General features: G+C 44.6%; 2 protein-coding genes across 15 annotated transcripts in view; both read right to left on the bottom strand.

The window, feature by feature from the left end:
* The window catches only part of SLC12A3 (solute carrier family 12 member 3), a 97,595-nt gene that overhangs the window by 18,221 nt on the left and 60,615 nt on the right, over positions 1-18,759 (bottom strand). The window lies entirely within an intron of this gene.
* HERPUD1 (homocysteine inducible ER protein with ubiquitin like domain 1) lies at positions 1,398-13,401 on the bottom strand. Of its 13 annotated transcripts, none has more exons than XR_013411793.1 (8): positions 13,161-13,401; positions 9,619-9,696; positions 9,456-9,530; positions 8,100-8,230; positions 5,890-6,012; positions 4,891-5,349; positions 3,024-4,291; positions 1,398-2,149 (listed from the first exon to the last, which is right to left on the bottom strand). XR_013411793.1 is itself a non-coding variant. In XM_077986251.1 (8 exons), exons 1-8 carry the CDS (start codon positions 12,256-12,258, stop codon positions 1,985-1,987), a joined length of 1,050 nt encoding a protein of 349 aa, XP_077842377.1. In that variant the 5' UTR covers positions 12,259-13,401; the 3' UTR covers positions 1,398-1,984. The 13 variants fall into 13 exon arrangements, 11 of the variants coding, with proteins under 11 accessions (XP_077842377.1, XP_077842379.1, XP_077842374.1 ...); XR_013411794.1 differs by having other exon boundaries at positions 9,456-9,527; XM_077986251.1 differs by having other exon boundaries at positions 3,024-3,129; positions 4,999-5,349; positions 12,238-13,401.

The following is an 18,759-nucleotide window of genomic DNA, read 5'->3' as shown; positions in this document are numbered from 1 at the left end:
GACCTCATTCCCAAGCATGTGCAGAATCCAGCTGTTTGGCAGGAAGAGCACATCCTGTGGCTGAGCTTTTACTCCTGCTGCTACCCTTCTTTCCTTGAACTGGAAAGAAGGTGAGTAATTTCACACCTCATCATTTTTCCCCCATCATTTCATACCCACTCTAGTTACAAGTCATTTCTTCCTTGAAGCAAATTATCTCTTCGCAATTTGTGAATATTCATTGCCTTCTGATAGTTCTGTTCCAGAGGCACACAGTTAATTGAAACTTTTTGCTATTTAACTCCTTACAAAAGGGTTTCAGTTGGCTTTGAAAGCATAACCACACATAAGACATCTTTGTACCTACCCAGCGTCTTGCCATGAGTTGTTTAGTGAATGTTTATCTTATGTAAACAATGTTTACAATAAGGATTCATTTAAATGATCACAAAAGGCTGATTTACTTTGCCAAGTAGAACACCTACCATAACATTACTCATGTAAAAATATATAAAACTGTGCTTTAAAGATTAGTTGCTGGCTGGGCACGGTGGCTCACGCCTGTAATCCCAGCACTTTGGGAGGCTAAGGCGGGCAGATCACCTGAGGTCAGGAATTTGAGACCAGCCTGGCCAACATGGTAAAACCTCGTCTCTACTAAAAATACAAAAAAATTAGCCGGGCGTTGTGGTGGGCGCCTGTAATCCTAGCTACTCGGGAGGCTGAGGCAGGAGAATCGCTTGACCCCAGGAGGCGAAGGTTGCAGTGAGCTGAGATCGTACCACTGCACTCCAGCCTGGGTGACAGAGCGAGACTCCGTCTCAAAACAAAACCACCACCAAAAAACAAAAAAAATGATTAGTCACCACAGTAGTATTTAAAGGATTAAAATTACAAACATAAGCTCAGCTTACAAAAAGCATGAAATTTGAGCAGGTGAAACTATTGCAGATTTGCCAAGGTGAAACCACTAACTACTAACTTTAAATGTGGGGAATTTAACTTTGATGGGTTCCTATATAAGCAAGCACTGTTTAAATCACGAAATGGGGGAAACACAGGTATATTCTTAGTAAATTAAAACTTTTAAGCTGAATGTGATGGTGCATGCCTGTAGTCCCAGCTGCCCAGGAGGCTGAGGCAAGAGGTGGCTTAAGCCAGGAGTTTGGGGCTGTAGCCCGCTACCATCCCACTTCTGAGTAGCCAATGTACTCTGGCCCAAGGAACAAAGCGAGACCCCATCTCAAAAACAAACACCAACAAAAACTTTCATGGCCTTACCTGATCATTCTTACTGGCACAAACAGTCCTCTTTGGAAAAACAAGCATTCAGGTTAAACACTGGCAACTCAACTGTTGACTATCTAGATACAACAAACGCAGAGTAAACTGCTAGGATGATAGGAGTCTCTCCCAGGGTCATTCATAGTAAAACTTTATTGAACAGAAAACCCAGCAAAGGTTTTCACCTCCGCAAAGTTCCCCTTAGTTTAAAGTAAAGCACTGCATTTTAAAAAGCAATTATACATAAGTCTTTCCTAGAAAAGTCCTGCTAAAACATGTCTAGCAATTTCATTGATTATATAAAGTAGTACACTTAGTGTAATTTAAACATTCCAACAGGAATCAAATCGTACCAGCAGAACCACTTCTGCATCTATGACTTCTATGTACAAACACACATGCAGACACACACATTTGGAAAAGTTCCTCAAGCATAAACATGCGACACCTAAGGCCTTCTACTTACAGTGCCTATTAAACTACATACAGTATATATTAAAGCTCTTCAGAATAAAGACATGAGAAGCCTTGGGCATTTTTTGTTCACCAATTTGTATCGCGGCTTCACGTTTCTGCTTTTGCTTGATCACAAAAGCATATCATTATCCACGCTGTTTTTAAAGAACTCATCATTGCCATGTCCAGGAGAGGCAATCTAGCTGGAGTCAGGTGATGCAGTCCATTCCTGTCAAAGCCTCCAGCAGCTACAGCACAAACACCATCAGTTTGCGATGGCTGGGGGGCCTTCTGGAAGAAGAGAGGCAAAGAAAGTCTTGAAGACAAGCCATGCTGTGCTCATAAATGAGGGGCTGGTCTGCTCGCCATCTAGCACGTCCCTGTCTGGAGGGAGGTGGTTGGGGTCTTCAGTTTCAGGATCGGTGCCTTCCTACAGGTAATGAAACACAATGAGAAAACGATTAGTGCTGTGATGAATACCAAATAATGTTAGGAAAGGGCAGGGTAAATCCCTGCCCCCCGCCCCATAGGCACAGCAGCAGGCAGCCAGGACCCCAGGGCATGATGTCCTAGGCTGGATAGGGCTCTTTCTCAGGCTTCCACAGCACAACCGTGTTGATGTTGTCAGAGTTTTGAATACTCCTGGCAGCAAATAGCAGAGCAAATGAAACAACTAGATCTGCAACTATTATTATTTTTGAGACAGAGTCTCACTCTGTCACCCAGGCTGGAGTGCAGCGGTGCAATCTTGGCTCACTGCTACCTCCACCTCCCAAGTTCAAGCCATCTTTCCGCCTCAGCCTCCCTAGCAGCTGAGAATACGGGCACGGCTAATTTTTATATTTTTAGTAGAGATGGGTTGTCACCATGTTGGCCAGGCTGGTCTTGAACTCCTGACCTCAGGTGATCCACCTGCCTCAGTCTCCCAAAGTGCTGGGATTACAGGCATGAGTCACCACACCCAGGCTTCAACTATTATTAAACTAGTAGTTAACCACTTCATACCAGTTCTTATGGTATAACACACTGTTACAGACCACTGAACGCTCAAAATAGTGGGTTTAAAAAAATGTTATTTACTTAAGCCAAAATGCAAATTGCCACATGTCAAAAATATGTGATAGAATGTGATGGCACATTCAATGTTTTAAAAATAGCTGCTGCTCTAAGAAGAAATGTGAACAAATCATGAAATATTTAGCCCAATAAAATGGTAAACCACAAGCTGGAAATCTAAAGGTTACGGATTTGAGAGCCTGGCATATCATGTCAAGCTTGCCTGGGCTTCACGGGAGGCTCCATACCTGTAAGTTATTGTTGGGGTCCTGATTTACAACGTCAGGAGGAGGACCATCATTTGGGAAGTTCTGAACCAGCCTCGGTCTAAATGGAAACCACCCAACGTGATGCCTTCAAAGGAAGCACATAAAAATCCATCTTAGCTGATGTCACAGTGAGACTTACTCAAGAATCCAAGGCTCCCCACCTCTAATCATAGCAGTACCCTGATGATAAGCTCACTGCAAGACCCATCTACAGAGGCGTTTGACCACTGAAGGGAGTGACTGTGTTTTATTCATCATTGCACACCCAGCAATATAAATAGCACCTAGCACATGGTATGCACTCAATAAATGCTTATTTATATGAACTAAACCTTGCCCTTGAAAACCTGCACAAAGTGGGGAGAAAGCATATACCTACAAAACTATCATTATATATAACATAATGACAACCTACATTTGGTCATTTAAATATATGATTCTAGAGACTATAGAAAATATTAACTAAATGTTTGATTTGAAGAAACCAATTAAATCCCAAGTCTTAAAACAAATATAACAAAATATTAGCAATGATTAATTGTGGATATTTGAGTGTTCATTATATTCTAATTATTTTTTATTTTTAAAAGCTAAAATAAAAATCCATTTTTACTATAAAGGAAAATTTCTTCTTTTAGTTTCAACCATGAAGACTCATCACTCTAGGCCAGGCTTTCTCAGCTTTCGCACTAGTGACATATTGAGCCAAATATTTACTGTGGGAGTTGTCCTGTGCATTGTAGAAAATTCAGCAGCACTCTTGCTTCTACTAACCAGATGCTAGCAGGACCACTTCCCCTAGATGTGACAAACAAAAATACCTACACATTGCCAAATGTCCCCTGGGGAGAGAGAGTACAAAACCACCCCCAGGTGAGTACTGCTCCAGGCCACAGCTAAAACCAAATGTCAGGTATGTGAAGATTCCCTTGCCTTTCAGGGCTATGCTAACAGTCAGTGCCTGACCTTTACCCTGGAAGGCAGCTGTGGCCTGATAAAGGCAAATATGTTCTCATTCAAAACAAATACAATTTGCTGTTCCATGCCTCAGTATGGCTACATAATTCTGGTTTGTGAGCCTGGAAGGTAAGGTAGCTTATCTAGAGGACAAGAGAATATTCTTGTATTAATACAGGATTGATATGTTCTTGGGACCATACAACCAACCAAGGCATGAATTCCTTGTACTGAAAGTGCCATAATGATATACTATTTATTATATATTTATTCTAAGACAGGGTCTTGCTCTGTCACCCAGGCTGGAGCACAGTGGTGCAATCTTGGCTCACTGCAACCTCTGCCTCCTCAGTTCAAGCAATTCTCCTGCCTCAGCTACCCAAGTAAATCACAGGCCCGCGCCACCATACCCGGCTAATTTTTTGTATTTTTAGTAGAGACAGGGTTTCACCATATTGGCCAGGATGGTCTTGAACTCTTGGCTTCATGTGATCCTCCTGCCTCGGCCTCCCAAAGTGCTGGGATCACAGGCGTGAGCCACTGCGCCCAGCCACAGAATGATATACTATTTAAACACACCTCCTTCTATAGTAACTGAGATTGCTCAAAAAAGAGCAAATCTGGCCAGGCGCAGTGGCTCACGCCTGTAAAACCAGCACTTTGGGAGGCCAAGGTGGGCGGATCACTTGAGGTCAGGAGTTCGAGACCAGCCTGGCCAATATGGCAAAACCCCGTCTCTACTAGAAATACAAAAATTAGCCAGGCGTGGTGGCAGGTGCCTGTAATACCAACTACCCAGGAGGCTGAGGCAAGAGAATCGCTTGAACCCGAGAAGCGGAGGTTGCAGTGATCGTGCCATTATACTCTGGCCTGAGTGACAGAGCGAGACTCTGTCTCAAAAAAAAAAAAAAAAAAACACAAAAAACAAAAAAGAGCAAAATCTGCTTAGTGTGAACACAATGTAGCGTAATTTGTATTAGAGAAACCATCTGCTTACAGGTACATAACAACGGTGGCCCCCATGACCATGAGGAATCTGCTCAGGGAGGAGTAGAAGTAGAGGATACTGAGAAAAACAGAAAATGTAGCTGCTGAATAGGTCCAATCCAACCAATCTCGATTTATTTCATCATCTTCTTCCACAATAGGGCCACCTTGTGCATTCATCCGCAAATTTTGATTGGCTCCAGGATTAACAACCACTTGAGGAGCAGCATTCTGATTGGCTGGCTGGTTTTCAGCTGGAAACTGGTTGTGAATAGGGGCTGGAGCAGGTGCAGAGACCACAGGTATCTCTTGTGCACTTGGTGGTGGAACAAAAGCCCCCGATGCAGCAGTGGCTGCTAAACTAAAATAAAAATGACAGAGGCAGATACTGTTGAGACCAAAGCACCGTGAAGGCTGTGGCTTATTTACACAGCAGTCTTTTACTGTTAAGAATTTGAAGTAGGTAGATATGCATTTGATTTTCCTTCAATTTAGTGAAGAACTTCCTTACTAACTATATCTATAAATGCCTTTTCTAAGAGAAGCCACGTGGTGAATTTCACCTGGAATTAAACATCAAGGCCACTGTAAGATTATGGCACAGTAGCAAATTAAAATCTTCACAAAACTTTGAAGGTACCACAAATTGAAAAGAAAGTAACATGTTCTAAATAAAGTCACTAAACTGTGTATCAGACAAAAACACCCTTGTGTCAATATACAAATCAGGTAACAGCTGTCATTTACACTCTACTCCACCCACAGACCAAACAGAGCAGGGCTCTGCAGACTGATGAAAATACATTCATCCCTCCATTCTGAACTTTACAGGTAACATGGATAAAATTCCTCTCAATTCCCGGGAGCCCTGGCCACACCCAGCACAGCGGGAAGGACTCACTATTGCATGTAGTACTGTCGTGCATATATCTGCTGGAACCAGGAAAGCTGAAGCCACCCATAGGGTGTGTAACCGGAGAAACCAGGACCCAGGCCTTGGAATGCCTGCTGGGCAGCTTCAGGCCTATACACAGATTTAAAAAAACACTCATTTTGAGTGGGTTGAGTATGAGCAAATGAAAACTAAGTTTAAATTAAAATCTAGAATTCAAATGGAAGAGACAGAAGAATGGGATTTATGGCAGTTACATGGTAAATGACTGTATGATGCACCCATGTACCATAAGCACGGAAGGTACTAAATGACACAGCACTTCTACCACAGTCCTATCCCACAGGAAAACAACAGCCCTTGCCACCTACTTGCTGAGTGCATGTATAAACAACCTTTTGGGGTTAAGTAGATAGATCCCTGCTCAGTTTTGACTTGTTGAGTCTCACTGCAAGTCTCAACCCACTGTTTATCTTTTAGAGGGCAGCTCAAAAGTCATATTTCTCCCAGTCTTTCCTGAAGGAAATCTCTCCCATCCTCCTGATATCCACACTTCTTCCTCCACCCTCCATCTGTATCTATAGTGATGTGTGCATGTGGCATCACCTGCGCATGCTTACTGACTACCTGGGGTCCTGTACAGGCTGCTGCATCCACAGCAATCTCACGAAGGAGATTTTACAAGGGGAACCCAAGTACAGCTCAGGGAAGACAGGGGCTTTACACAAGGTCACTGAGCTAGTTAAGTAGCAAGGCTGGATTTCAGAGCTGGTCTGATGTCAAATGCACGCTTCTTCAATCAGGCCACACAGCCCTCAACTTCATAGGGCAGGTGTATGTGGGTTATCTTTGGCTTTGTGCTTCTTACACAGTGTATTTCTTCAGTAGCACATCACAAAATTGAAAGCATAATAGAATTGCCCGAAGATCAGAAATTGGTTATGTGGTCATTCCTGCAGGTCAACTCATATCCTTAAGCACAGTTATATGTACTGGCTGTTCAATAAGTATTTGTTAAAGGAAATCAAGTTTAACTATGGTGAGATTCAGAAAGTCAAATACGAGCCTCAATTCTCAAGTTAGAAATAGTTGAATCAGAATAAGGGAAGAAGTTTTTCTAACCAATAATTTTCTATCCAATAATTATCCAATTTATATGCTGACAATCTTTTAACTAAATTCCATACACAGAGTATTTCTAAAATAGTATTCCAATACAAGTAAGCCTTGGTATGATACTGTTTTTGATCATTTAAGAAAATTACAGTGCATGGAAATGAAATGATAGAGTGCTTTTAAGATTTTTGTTAGATCTGATAATGGCATTCTAGATATACAGGATAACTAAAAGGTTTTCATAGTTATATACTCAAGTATATAGGGATGAAATAACATAACTGGGGATTACTTTTAAATACTTTTAAAAAAAAGGGGAAAAGGTAATAGATGAGGTATGGTAAAACTCTGATTGTTATTTATTAGGCCTGGATGATGGTGTGGGGATTAATTATCTAGTCCCCACTGTTGTTTATATTTGAAAGTTCCATTAAGGGAAAAAAAAAAGAAAAACTCACTCCTGAAACACCTGGCTTTATAAAATGTTGCATATAAAAACTACTAGGAAAAGGGGGATGGGGAATTGGAGAGTTATGGAATTTCAACTTGTAGTTAATGAATTTTTCCCAAAAAACAAGGTATTCCAAGAGCTATAAAAATCCAAAGAACACAGCATTTAGTTTTGACTTTTGCTCTAAAGAAAAGCTTTAATGGTTATAAAAAATGGCCAACTTTCCTAGTACCCCCAAGTCTCTGGAAGAATACTTCTTAAACAGTCTCTCCCTTGTTGTCACCCATTGTTACAATAAAGCACAAAGCCACTCAGCAAAGCAGCTGCACAATGCTTACAACAGCTTTTCTCCTGCAGCAGCAATTTTCTAGCATGACGGCAACCAAGTGGCCAGCACAATGGAAGGATAAAACACCTACATTTTTTTTTCAATATATGCATTGCCTACTTTTTAAATTTGTATATACTAAAAGGCTGTGTATTAAGAAAAGTTAAATATATAAGACATCTTTAAAGCGAAGCTATTTGTAAAGCAAAATTCTGTAGGTTTAAAAGTTCTGATTATATACATGTAAACACACCTTACTCTTCAATGGATGCAAATGAGGCACATTCACGTTGCATAAGCCGAGATCTTTATTATAACACTCACCTTGAGATGTTCTCCCATTCAGGGGAAGAAAGGTTCCGAAGAACTTCCCTTTGCCTTAAACCATCACTTGAGGAATCCTCAGGATACTGTCCCCGATTAGAACCAGCGGGCTGCTCTGTGGATTCAGCCACCTAAATAAGTGTAACATGAACACAGAACAAGGGAGCTGATGCAACTGTCTGAAATCAAGCGAAAGGAATTATTTTGCTGTCAAGGGCTTAATGTCTCCTACCCCCCACCTCTGAACGTGACAAAATTAAATAGAAGCAACATTATGTAAAAAAGTCTGACATTTATTACACACAATTTTCAATACACAGATGCTAACATATTCATTTTTTTCCCTACAGTAACGATGCTACACTTTCATTAAAATTTCATTAAAATCTTCCAATGAAGTTGTCATTGGTGAGAAAGCTTCTTGATAATGGTGTTAAACTTACTCATTGCAGAAATCTGACCAACAAGATTTATAAATAGAACCCGGCCCAAACTTTCTAAAATAGTATTCTCATACAAGTAAGCCTTGGTATGATACTGTTTTTGATCATTTTTTAAAAATTACAGTGCAGGGAAATGAAATGGTAAAGTGCTTTTAAGATTTTTGTTAGAATTGATAATGGCAAAATAGGGAATTTCCTATGCTCTGTTCAGATGTTCTAGGAAATATAATGCAAATTTAGAGTGCATCACTACACCAGAATACTAACACCATATATGTGAATAAACATTGTGAAATGAAAAATAAATGTTTTTGTCTGTCACATAGAAGTCTTTAGAGCCAGGTCCAGTCACACATGCCTGTAGTCCCAGCTACTCAGGAGGCTGAGGTAGGAGGATCGCTTGCCTCAGGAGGTTGAGAAAAGCCTGGGCCACATAGCAAGACCATATTTAAAAAAAAAAAAATTCTTTAAAGATCACTTGATAAAGACTCTGATCTTTTCCTATCCAACTAATCATAATGAAAATTTCCAGAGGAAATATATTCACTTTTGTACTCTTTATAAAAATTAATGGCTCCTTTGAAAAAACTTGCTATGTGCTAAATTCAATAAAAATCCAATCAGTGTTAGTTCAGTAATCTCGATACACAGTAACCATAGATCAAATCATATCCCAGAAGATAGTGCAATATGTAACTCCACTTTTCCACTACAGCAGTAATGGAACAATCTGCTACTATGAACCTATCACTTGTGTTGATAATACAGTTTCTAATTCCTAGGAAAGAAACAAAATATTACTTGGTAATAACACCATACAGTCTCTCAATAAAAGTTTTATCCAACTTCTTTTATTACTCCCCTGAAAGTCTGAATGATACAAATTGTTATCATCATGTAGAAGGAGACACACCTTGGCACTGACTTCTGGCATTTTTGAAGGACTCTTCACATTGCACACCAGATGCAAAACATGCCGTTTTTCCTGCTAAAAGTAATAAGAAGGCACTTAAGGACCTGAACCTAACCTGGTGAGTGCTTAAAAACATTCAGAGGTTAATGTGTAAGTGAGGTACCTTTGGAAGCAAGTCCCTGAGACACTGGTGATCCAACAGCAGCTTCCCGGAATAAATTAACCTCTGGTCCTCTGGACGCTGATCATGGAAAGAAAAACACAGGTCAGCATTTCACCCCCAAAAGTTCCTAAACACAGAAGAAACTGTTTTATACAAGTAATTTGATTATGTGTGTTTCCCCCCAGCATCACGGGAAAATACCTGCTCAAAAACCCCACATACAAAACTTCTATTTAGAAAGTGTCTTTAACTGGTCTCTAACATGCAAATAAATACAGAATGGCAAATTATTGGCTGGGCACAGTGGCTCATGCCTATAATTCAAGCACTGTGGGAGGCCAAGGCGGGCGGATCACCTGAGGTCAGGAGTTCGAGACCAGCCTGGCCAACATGGTGAAACCCCATCTCTACTAAAAATGCAAAATTAGCTGGGTGTGGTGGCTTGTGACTGTAACCCAAGCTACTCGGGAGGCTGAGGCAGGGGAATCACTTGAACCCGGGAGACAGAGGTTGCTGTGAGCCAAGATCACGCCACTGCACTCCGGCCTGGGCAACAGAGTGAGACCCTATCTCAAAAAAAAAAAAAAAAAAAAAAAAAAGGCAAATTATCTCCAGTCCAAACCTATGGCAATGTACTTCTTAACTCCCAGGTAAACTGATTCCTGTTACTAAAAGCAACAAACAGCAAACAGGGCACCTACAACCAAATCGAGTTCGGTTTCAGAGAAAACTCAGAGTACTCCCAAGGCCAGCCTTAACCAAATCCACCTAGCAGTGCTCCAAAATAATGTGAAGCTATCCTAAACTGAAGCCTTCACAGATGATTTCTTGGCATACAAATGCAGTTATAGAGGAGATGGCATGTGGGTGACATTATACACAACCACCCTGTGAGATTTAGTATCCCTATTTTAAGGGAGGAAAGTCTGAAAAACTGACTTGTCCAAGGTCATCTGCTGCCACAGTGTCACAATTCCCACCCCTCTTCTCCATATCACCGATTTTAACGCCACAGGGACTGCACACTCTTTTATACAAATCTCATTTTTTTTTTCTTTTTTTTGAGACGGAGTCTTACTCTGTCGCCCAGGCTGGAGTGCAGTGGCCGGATCTCAGCTCACTGCAAGCTCCGCCTCCTGGGTTTACGCCATTCTCCTGCCTCAGCCTCCCGAGTAGCTGGGACTACAGGCGCCCACCACCTCGCCCGGCTAGTTTTTTGTATTTTTTAGTAGAGATGGGGTTTCACTGTGTTAGCCAGGATGGTCTCCATCTCCTGACCTCGTGATCCGCCCGTCTCGGCCTCCCAAAGTGCTGGGATTACAGGCTTGAGCCACCGCGCCCGGCCTACAAATCTCATTTTTAAAATCTATTTGAAACTCCTTCTAAACTGTACTTAAAAATAATGGCTTCAAATAATATTAACATATAAACTGTCTATTGGAGATCACTAAGGTGTTAATCTACTCATGCCAGAATAACTGATTATGCAAAACCTGGAATAAAGGTGTTCCTGCCAAGTAGCTTGAGATAATTAAAGCAAGCTGTTTAAAACAAACAAAACGGCAAAAAGTGCATCTACTTATCCATATACATCAGGACTTTTTGACACTGTAACTGAACCAAAATAAATATACTGAATGCTGTGTTCACCGGTTTTCTCACTGACAGGTGAGAACTTTAAAGGTAAATGCTAATATATACATACATTTGTAGAACAGTACCTTTTGTATATGTAGGGTCCTGCATTTATTAGAGTTCAACCACTAGAAAAGGCTAGAAAACCACAGCTGCCAGTGGTTTTCATTTTCCCCCTTTCAAAGGCCTAACTTGATATTGACTCTTCACGCAGATGGCTGATTTGAAAAATATTAAATAGGCCGGGCGTGGTGGCTCACGCCTGTAATCCCAGCACTTTGGGAGGCAGAGGCGGGTGGATCACGAGGTCAGGAGATTGAGACCATCCTGGCGAACACGGTGAAACCCTGTCTCTATTAAAACTACAAAAAATCAGCCGGGCGTGGTGGCGGGCGCCTGTAGTCCCAGCTACTCGGGAGGCTGAGGCAGGGGAATGGCGTGAACCCGGGAGGCGGAGTTTGCAGTGAGCCGAGATCAGGCCACTGCACTCCAGCCTGGGCGACAGAGCGAGACTCCGTCTCAAGAAAAAAAAAAAAAAAAAAAAAGAAAAATATTAAGTCAACGACTATTACAAAGTAGGCCTTCTCATAATATATCATTTTCTACCACAGAAAACAAATGATAAGTATGTTTCAGCCATAATAATTTTTAGACACAAATTTGTATACCTGAGAGGTATTTGTTTACAATCTTAGGTCTTCAGACTGAACAGATGGGAGCCGCGTTCCTCACCAAAGGAAGCCCTCAAGAAAAACCCTCCTCCAAAACCCTGCCTTTTGCCATATGATGCAACCATAGGCTACACCTGCTTCACCAATTTGTGTACCCAATGGCCATTCTCATGGCAACACAGCCACCCAGTTTCTTGGAAGCAGTTATAGTGAAACTGAAAAATGTGCCAGGGTGAATTCTAGAGGACATGGAATGCAAGCTTACGAAATAAATACGCAAATTTCAAAATAACAACTCAGAAGGAAAACTCACTTCTAAAACATTCTTAACCATATGGAACAAAAACAGACACAGGCGCTACCACAAGTTGGAACTCACGACTTCACTATCTTTTCCTGCCCGGATGCCCTCTCCTGTGTGATGAAGAATTATGCTCGTGGGCAGTGAAGAACACTGCTGACACTTACATAATATCAGAGCAGAAAGTAAATACAGGAAGGGCCAGCTTACAGCCTCATCACGTGGTGGCCAGGGCAGGCGGTGCTAAGGGTGATGTTGACAGATGCGTCAACCAAAACAAAGCAAGGAAGTCTTGCTAATAATGGAGAGGCTGCCGTCCTAAAACCAGACTGAAGGCGACTCCTGCCTGCTTCCCTTCTCAGTCGCTCTTGGTCAGAAAGTGCACGGGGCTCCACCCCGGGACTCGGCAATGGCTGCGCGGTCCAGTGCGACAGGGAGGGGCACGGCGGAAGGTGGACAGGGAGGAGAAGAGCCACGTCCTGCTTCTGGGTGTGGGGCCTTCCGTCCACAGTGTCTGGGCGGTCCCCAGGTTTCTCAAGCCACGGCCCCGGGTGGCACCTGCCCGCTCCTCTCCCCGCAGAGAGGCTGCGTTCAGAAACCTCATTTTGCAGCACGGATGTTTTCTTACTTCTAGCCATTGGATGCAAGCTCATTTAGGAATACCGAGTTGCCTGGCAGCTGGGGGGAAAGAGGCTTGGAGGGTGAAATGACTCGCCCAAGGTCAGGCTGCTGATTACTGACGGCCCCTGGACAACAGAGGGGAGCCAGCGTCGGCGGGGCAGGGAAGGAGAGACCACAGCCCTCGGGGAGGTGACCGGCCGGGCGATCGCAGCCGTCAAGGGGAGGAGGCCACAGGACAGGGCAGGCGGACGTGGCATTTCTAGCAGAGGGCGGGGGACCACAGCCTAGGGGCGGGAATTCGGGGCCGCTCTCACCGGACGCTCGGGGTAGACGCGGCTCAGGTGGGCCTTGAGGTGGCCCACGCTCCAGCTGCGGTCTCCACTCAGCTCCAAGTCGCGGTGGCGCTGGTTGGGGCTCTTCACCAGGAGCGTGACGGGTTCGGGTTCGGTCTCGGACTCCATGGCGGCGTCGGGGCTCCTCTGCGCTCCGAGGTGCCAGACAGGTGGCGTAGCAGCCGCCCGCAACCTCCGCAACGACCGTTCGCGTCTCTGGGGCGCGCGCCCCCGCTTTGGGCGCCTTTTATAGGAGCCCCGCGCCCGGCTCTGAGGACAGAACGCTCTGTGGCTGCCGCCCATTGGCTGAGGCGGAGGCACTGTCCCAACGTGGCCCAATCGGCGCCCGGATCCGGGTGGCAGAGGGCGGACCGAGCACGTGGGCGCGGGCTGATGCAACCCGCCGCCTCTGCGTCACCCCGAGGCGCGGCTGCGCCCCGGGAACCCGAGTTCGGCGGCCATGTTTGGGTGCGCTGCAGGCCGCGCGGGGAGCTTGGCCTGAGACCTGGGGGACCCCCAGCTCGGGTGGCTGAGGGCGCCCGAGGCAGGGGGTAGGGAGTGGGGTATCCCACCAGACCCCAGTTTAGCAGTCTCTGCAAATTGTTTCCTCACAAAGCCGCACCCCCACCCTTTTTCACCCCAGGTGCCAGTGCCCACTTCCCGTTTTTCTGCCTCCGGTGGCCCCACGTGGAAACCTACGGGGAAGCGCGTCCTACAGGGGAAGACTACCCACTCGGCCCTCAAAGAAAGGCTGGGCGACCCCGTGTGCAGGGCCACCTAGGAGAACACCACGTGCTCCTAAGGACAACGAAGGAGCGAGGCCAGATCTTCCTTGGGCTGGGAGGATGAAGGCATCCAGGCAGCTGTTGACAATTTCCCTGGGCCTCAGACTTGAATGTTTGGGACATCACCCTTATGATGATTGACAAGTCAGCCACAGTCCTGCGCACACTGGACCCCCCCCCCCAAAAGGGCATCACTTTATAAGATACACATGCACCTGTTAAATTGGGGCTGAGACGAGGAGGGCGGGGTTCTCCGATTCCCAAAGTGGGACCATAAAGACCTCTGTATTGTAGGCATTCCTTCCTCCTCCTCTGTAGGAAAAAAAAAAAAAAAAAAAAAAAAAAAAGTCTTGAAAAACAAAACTGACATCGCCCCGGCCATCTCCTTGTTCCAACCGCCTTGGGACATCTGTTTTTTCAGGTGTTGTCAGGAGCTTGCCAAGGGCAGGAAGGTAACAGGAGGAGCCTGGTCTGGCTGGTGGGTATATTCATCTGCTGCAGCTGCCATAACAAAGTGCCACAAACTGGATGGCTTAAGACGGGGTCCCCAACCCCCCGCCCGCACCCCCGGCCATGGACCACTATGAGTCCCTGGCCTATTGGGAACCAGGCGGCACCACAGGAGGTGAGCCAGCAGCCAAGCTTCATCTGTATTTACAGCTGCCCCCTATCGCTGCATTACCACCTGAGCTCAGCCTCCTGTTAGATCGGGGGCATTACATTCTCATAGGAGCCGAACCCTATTGTGAACTGTGCACGCAAGTGAACTAGGCTTTGCTCCTTACAAGAATCGAATGCCTGATGATGGGAGGTAGAGCTGAGTTGGTGATGCTAGTGCTGGGAGTGGCTGCAAATACGGATTAACATTAGCAGAGAAGTTTCACTGCACAGAGGCCATGATAAATCAATTGTTTGCAGACTCGTATCAGAACACTATCAGTGAGTGGCAAGTTGCATCTGGTGGCAGGCTTTACAGTGGCAAGTGTATGTACTTCAGTTGTACAGCTGCATCTGGTGGCCTTAAAAGTATGTTTGAGGCTGGGCGAGGTGGCTCATGCCTGTAACCCCAACACTTTTGGAGGCCGAGGCGGGCAGATCACGAGGTCAGGAGTTCCAGACCAGCATGACCAACATGGTGAAACCTTGTCTCTCCTAAAAAATACAAAAAATAGCCGGTCATGGTGGCACGCACCTGTAATCCCAGCTACTCAGGAGGCTGAGGCAGGAGAATTGCTTGAACTCAGAAGGTGGAGGTTGCAGTGAGCCGAGATTGTGCCATTACACTCCAGAGTGAGACTCTGTCTCAAAAACAAACAAACAAACAAACAAACAAAGAAAAAAAACACAAAAAAAACTAAACAACAACAACAAAACAATGTTTGAGACAACTTCAAATCTCCACATGTCCTGGATTAAAGTCTAGGCTTTAATCCTGAGATGGCCACAAAAGCACTGAAAAGCCTGCTTTCATTTCCAACATCCTTTTTTTTTTTTTTTTTTTTTTTTTTTTTTTGAGACAGGGTCTCACTCTGTCTCCAGGCTGAAGTGCAATGGCCCAATCTCTGCCCACTGCAACCTCCGCCTCTCTGGTTTAAGCCATTCTCATGCCTCATGCCTCCACCTCCCGAGTAGCTAGGATTATAAGAGTGTGCCACCACACTTGGCTATATGTATATATTTTATTATTTTTAGTAGAGACAGATGGAGTTTTGCTATGTTGGCCAGGCTGGTCTTGAACTCCTCGCCTCAAGTGATCCATCTGCCTTGGCCTTCAAAAGTGCTGGGATTACAGGTGTGAGCCACCACGCCTGGCCTATTGCAACATCCTATCTCTGTGAAGCAGGGTTTTCTGCAGTGACGGCAACCAAAATGAGGAGACTCGACATAAGTAACATCCTTCGGGTGTCACTGTCTCCCATCTCCCACAGATGGGACCGTCTAGTTGTAGGAAAACAAGCTCAGGGTTCCCACTGATTCTACATTATGGTGAATTGTATAATTATTTAATTATATATTACAATGTAATAACAATAGAAATAAAGTGCACAATAAATGTAATGTGCTCGAATCATCCTGAAACCATGCCCCCCACTCCACCTCTGGTCTATGGAAAAACTGTCTTCCACAAAACTGGTCCCTGGTGCCAAAAAGGCTGAGGATGGCTGGCTTAAGAAACAGGAATCTATTGTCTTGGTTCTGGAAACTGGAAGTCTAAGATCAAGGTGTCCACAGGGTTAGTTCCTCCTGAGGTCTTGGGGGAGAATCTTCCAGGCCCCTCTCCTATCTGGGTACTTTGCTGGCACTTTTTTTTTTCTTTTTTTTTTTTTTTTTTGAGACAGTCTTTCTCTGTTGTACAGGCTGGAGTGCAGTGGCACGATCTTGGCTCGCTGCAACCTCCACCTCCCAGGTTCAAGCAATTCTCCTGCCTCAGCCTCCCGAGTAACTGGGACTACTGGCGCCTGCCACCACGCTTGGCTAATTTTTGTATTTTTAGTAGAGATGGGGTTTCACCATGTTGACCAGGCTGGTCTCAAACTCCTGACCTCATGATCCGCCCACCTCGGCCTCCCAAAGTGCTGGGATTAAGGCGTGAGGCAGCGCCCCTGGCCTGCTGGCACTCTTTGACGTTCCTTGGCATATAGAAGCATCACCCCAACCTGCCTTCATCTTCTCATGGGTTCTCCTTGTGTAGGTCTCTTCACATCATCTTCCCTGTGTGCATGTCTGGCTCTGTATCCACATTTCCTCCTTCCATAAGAGTACCAGTCATTGTGGATCAGAACCCACACTAATAACCTCATCTTAACTCCATCATCTGCAAAGCCCCTATTTCCCAATGCTGCCACATTCACAGGTACTGCTTAGGGCTTCAGCATCTCTTTGGAGGACTCAGTTCAGCCCACAGTAGTCAACCTTAATATAACACAGAATACAGGGTGGTTTCTTTCTCAGCTGTCTTTATATTAAGATGAGAGGTTGAGGGCTTTGGAAATAAATTGTCCCCATACTCAGCTTTCTGCATTTGGTTTTGGTCTGCTGAGAAGGCTCTGACCTTTTTTGGTTTTTTGAGACGGAGTCTTGCTCTGTTGCCCAGGCTGGAGTGCAGTGGCATGATCTCGGCTCACTGCAAACTCCACCTCCTGGGTTCAACAATTCTCCTGCCTCAGCCTCCCAAGTAGCTGGGATTACAGGTGCCCGCCACCACGCCAGGCTAGTTTTTGTATTTTTAGTAGAGACGGGGTTTCACCATGTTGGCTAGGTTGGTCTCGAACTCCTGGCTTCAAGTGATCCACCTGCCTCAGCCTCCCAAAGTGCTGGGATTACAGGTGCGAGCCACCGCCTGGCCTAACCCTTTTTTCATCAAAGCTGGCTTCATGGGCGTGACGATGTAGTAGATGGGGCCCTGTGCTTGGTTTAATGCTCTGCTGTTATCTTTAAATTCTTAAGTTTTAAACAGAAGCCCTGCATTTTCATTTTGCACTGGGCCCCACAAATTCTGTAGCTTTTCACACACCAGGATGGGAGATAATAACTGATTATGATCTGGTAGTCTTGCAACTAGGGAGAAGCTAACCAGTGGAGCAAGCCCAGGTCAAACCAACATAGGCCTTAAAGGAAGCAGCGAGGCAGGAGGCGACAGCTGCATTGAGAAATCAAATATGCCAGTAGTGTGGTTTCCCCTCACCTGCAGTGACAAGCCTCAGGGCTCCTTAAGATGTTAAGATATCTTATCCCTTCCCACTCAGAAGAAAGAAAGTTCAGGAGTGTGATTTTGCATTTTTTTCCCCTAGGGAAAAGGCAATCCAATTTCTGCAATTCTCTCTTGAGTTATCTCCCAATGAGATAGCTCCTTTTAAAGAAATTTGGGGACAGGAGTGGTGGCTCATGCCTGTAATCCCAGCACTTGGGGAGAGCAAGGCAAGCACATAACTTCAGGTCAGGAGTTCGAGACCAGCCTGGCCAACATAGTGAAATGTCGTCTCCACTAAAAATAGAAAAAAAATAGGCATGGTGGCGGGCACCTGTAATCCCAGCTACTCAGGTGGCTGAGGCAGGAATCACTTGAACCTGGGGGGCAGTGGTTGCAGTGAGCTGATATCATGCTACTGCACTCCAGTCTGGGAGACAGAGCGAGACTCAGTCTCAAATTAAAAAAAAAAAAAAAAAAGAAATTCGGTGATTCTGCTTATAGCGCATTTAGGAAAATGTTAAATTCAGGTCAACAAATATGCCAGGAATAGAGAGATAAACACAGCATGACCCTACTCTCAATGACTTTATAAGTATAATGAGGATGCTAACAAAAACACAGAAATAAAAGCCTATCCCAAAGTCGAATACATTTCTGAAGGATCTATGATTACATTGAGAAAAGAAGAAAGGGAGTCAGAGAAAACTTGATAGAAGAGGTAGAATTTGAGTTGAATTCTGGGATGGGTGAGATTTGAATAAAAATAATAATGGCAGCAATTACTGACTAAACACCATGGAGTGCCAGTGACTTTATATGCAGAATTTGAATGGGCAGGTAGAGCTCACTGGTTCAACTCATGGGGCCAGACCCCAGTTGCTTGTTTTCAAATCCGGCTTTTGCCACTTACTATGTGACCTTAAGCAAGTTACTTAACCTCTCTACCTAATTTTCCTCATCTGTAAAATAGGAAATATAGGAATAATAATAATAGTATCTTCTGTTTCATAGGGTTTTTGTGAGGCTTAAATAGTACAAAGTTGTTAAGTTCTTGGGACAAACCCAGACATTTACTACGTGCTCGATAAATGTTAGCCATTAATAT

This window comes from Macaca mulatta, chromosome 20 (assembly GCF_049350105.2).
Source record: "Macaca mulatta isolate MMU2019108-1 chromosome 20, T2T-MMU8v2.0, whole genome shotgun sequence".
Lineage (NCBI taxonomy): Eukaryota > Metazoa > Chordata > Mammalia > Primates > Cercopithecidae > Macaca > Macaca mulatta.
The sequence above is the reverse complement of the archived record's forward strand: the minus strand, read 5'-3'. Positions and strand labels throughout refer to the sequence as shown.

Bases quoted from the DNA above. Each gene is read 5' to 3' on its own strand.
- HERPUD1 (XM_077986245.1), bottom strand. From the start codon at position 13,307: ATGGAGTCCGAGACCGAACCCGAACCCGTCACGCTCCTGGTGAAGAGC. The intron at 5,350-5,889 runs GTGAGTCCTTCC...TTTTTATTTTAG, and splicing joins CGACAGTACTACATGCAATA to TTTAGCAGCCACTGCTGCAT. The intron at 3,130-4,998 runs GTAAGCAGATGG...CTTCCTTTGAAG, and splicing joins GCCACCGTTGTTATGTACCT to GCATCACGTTGGGTGGTTTC.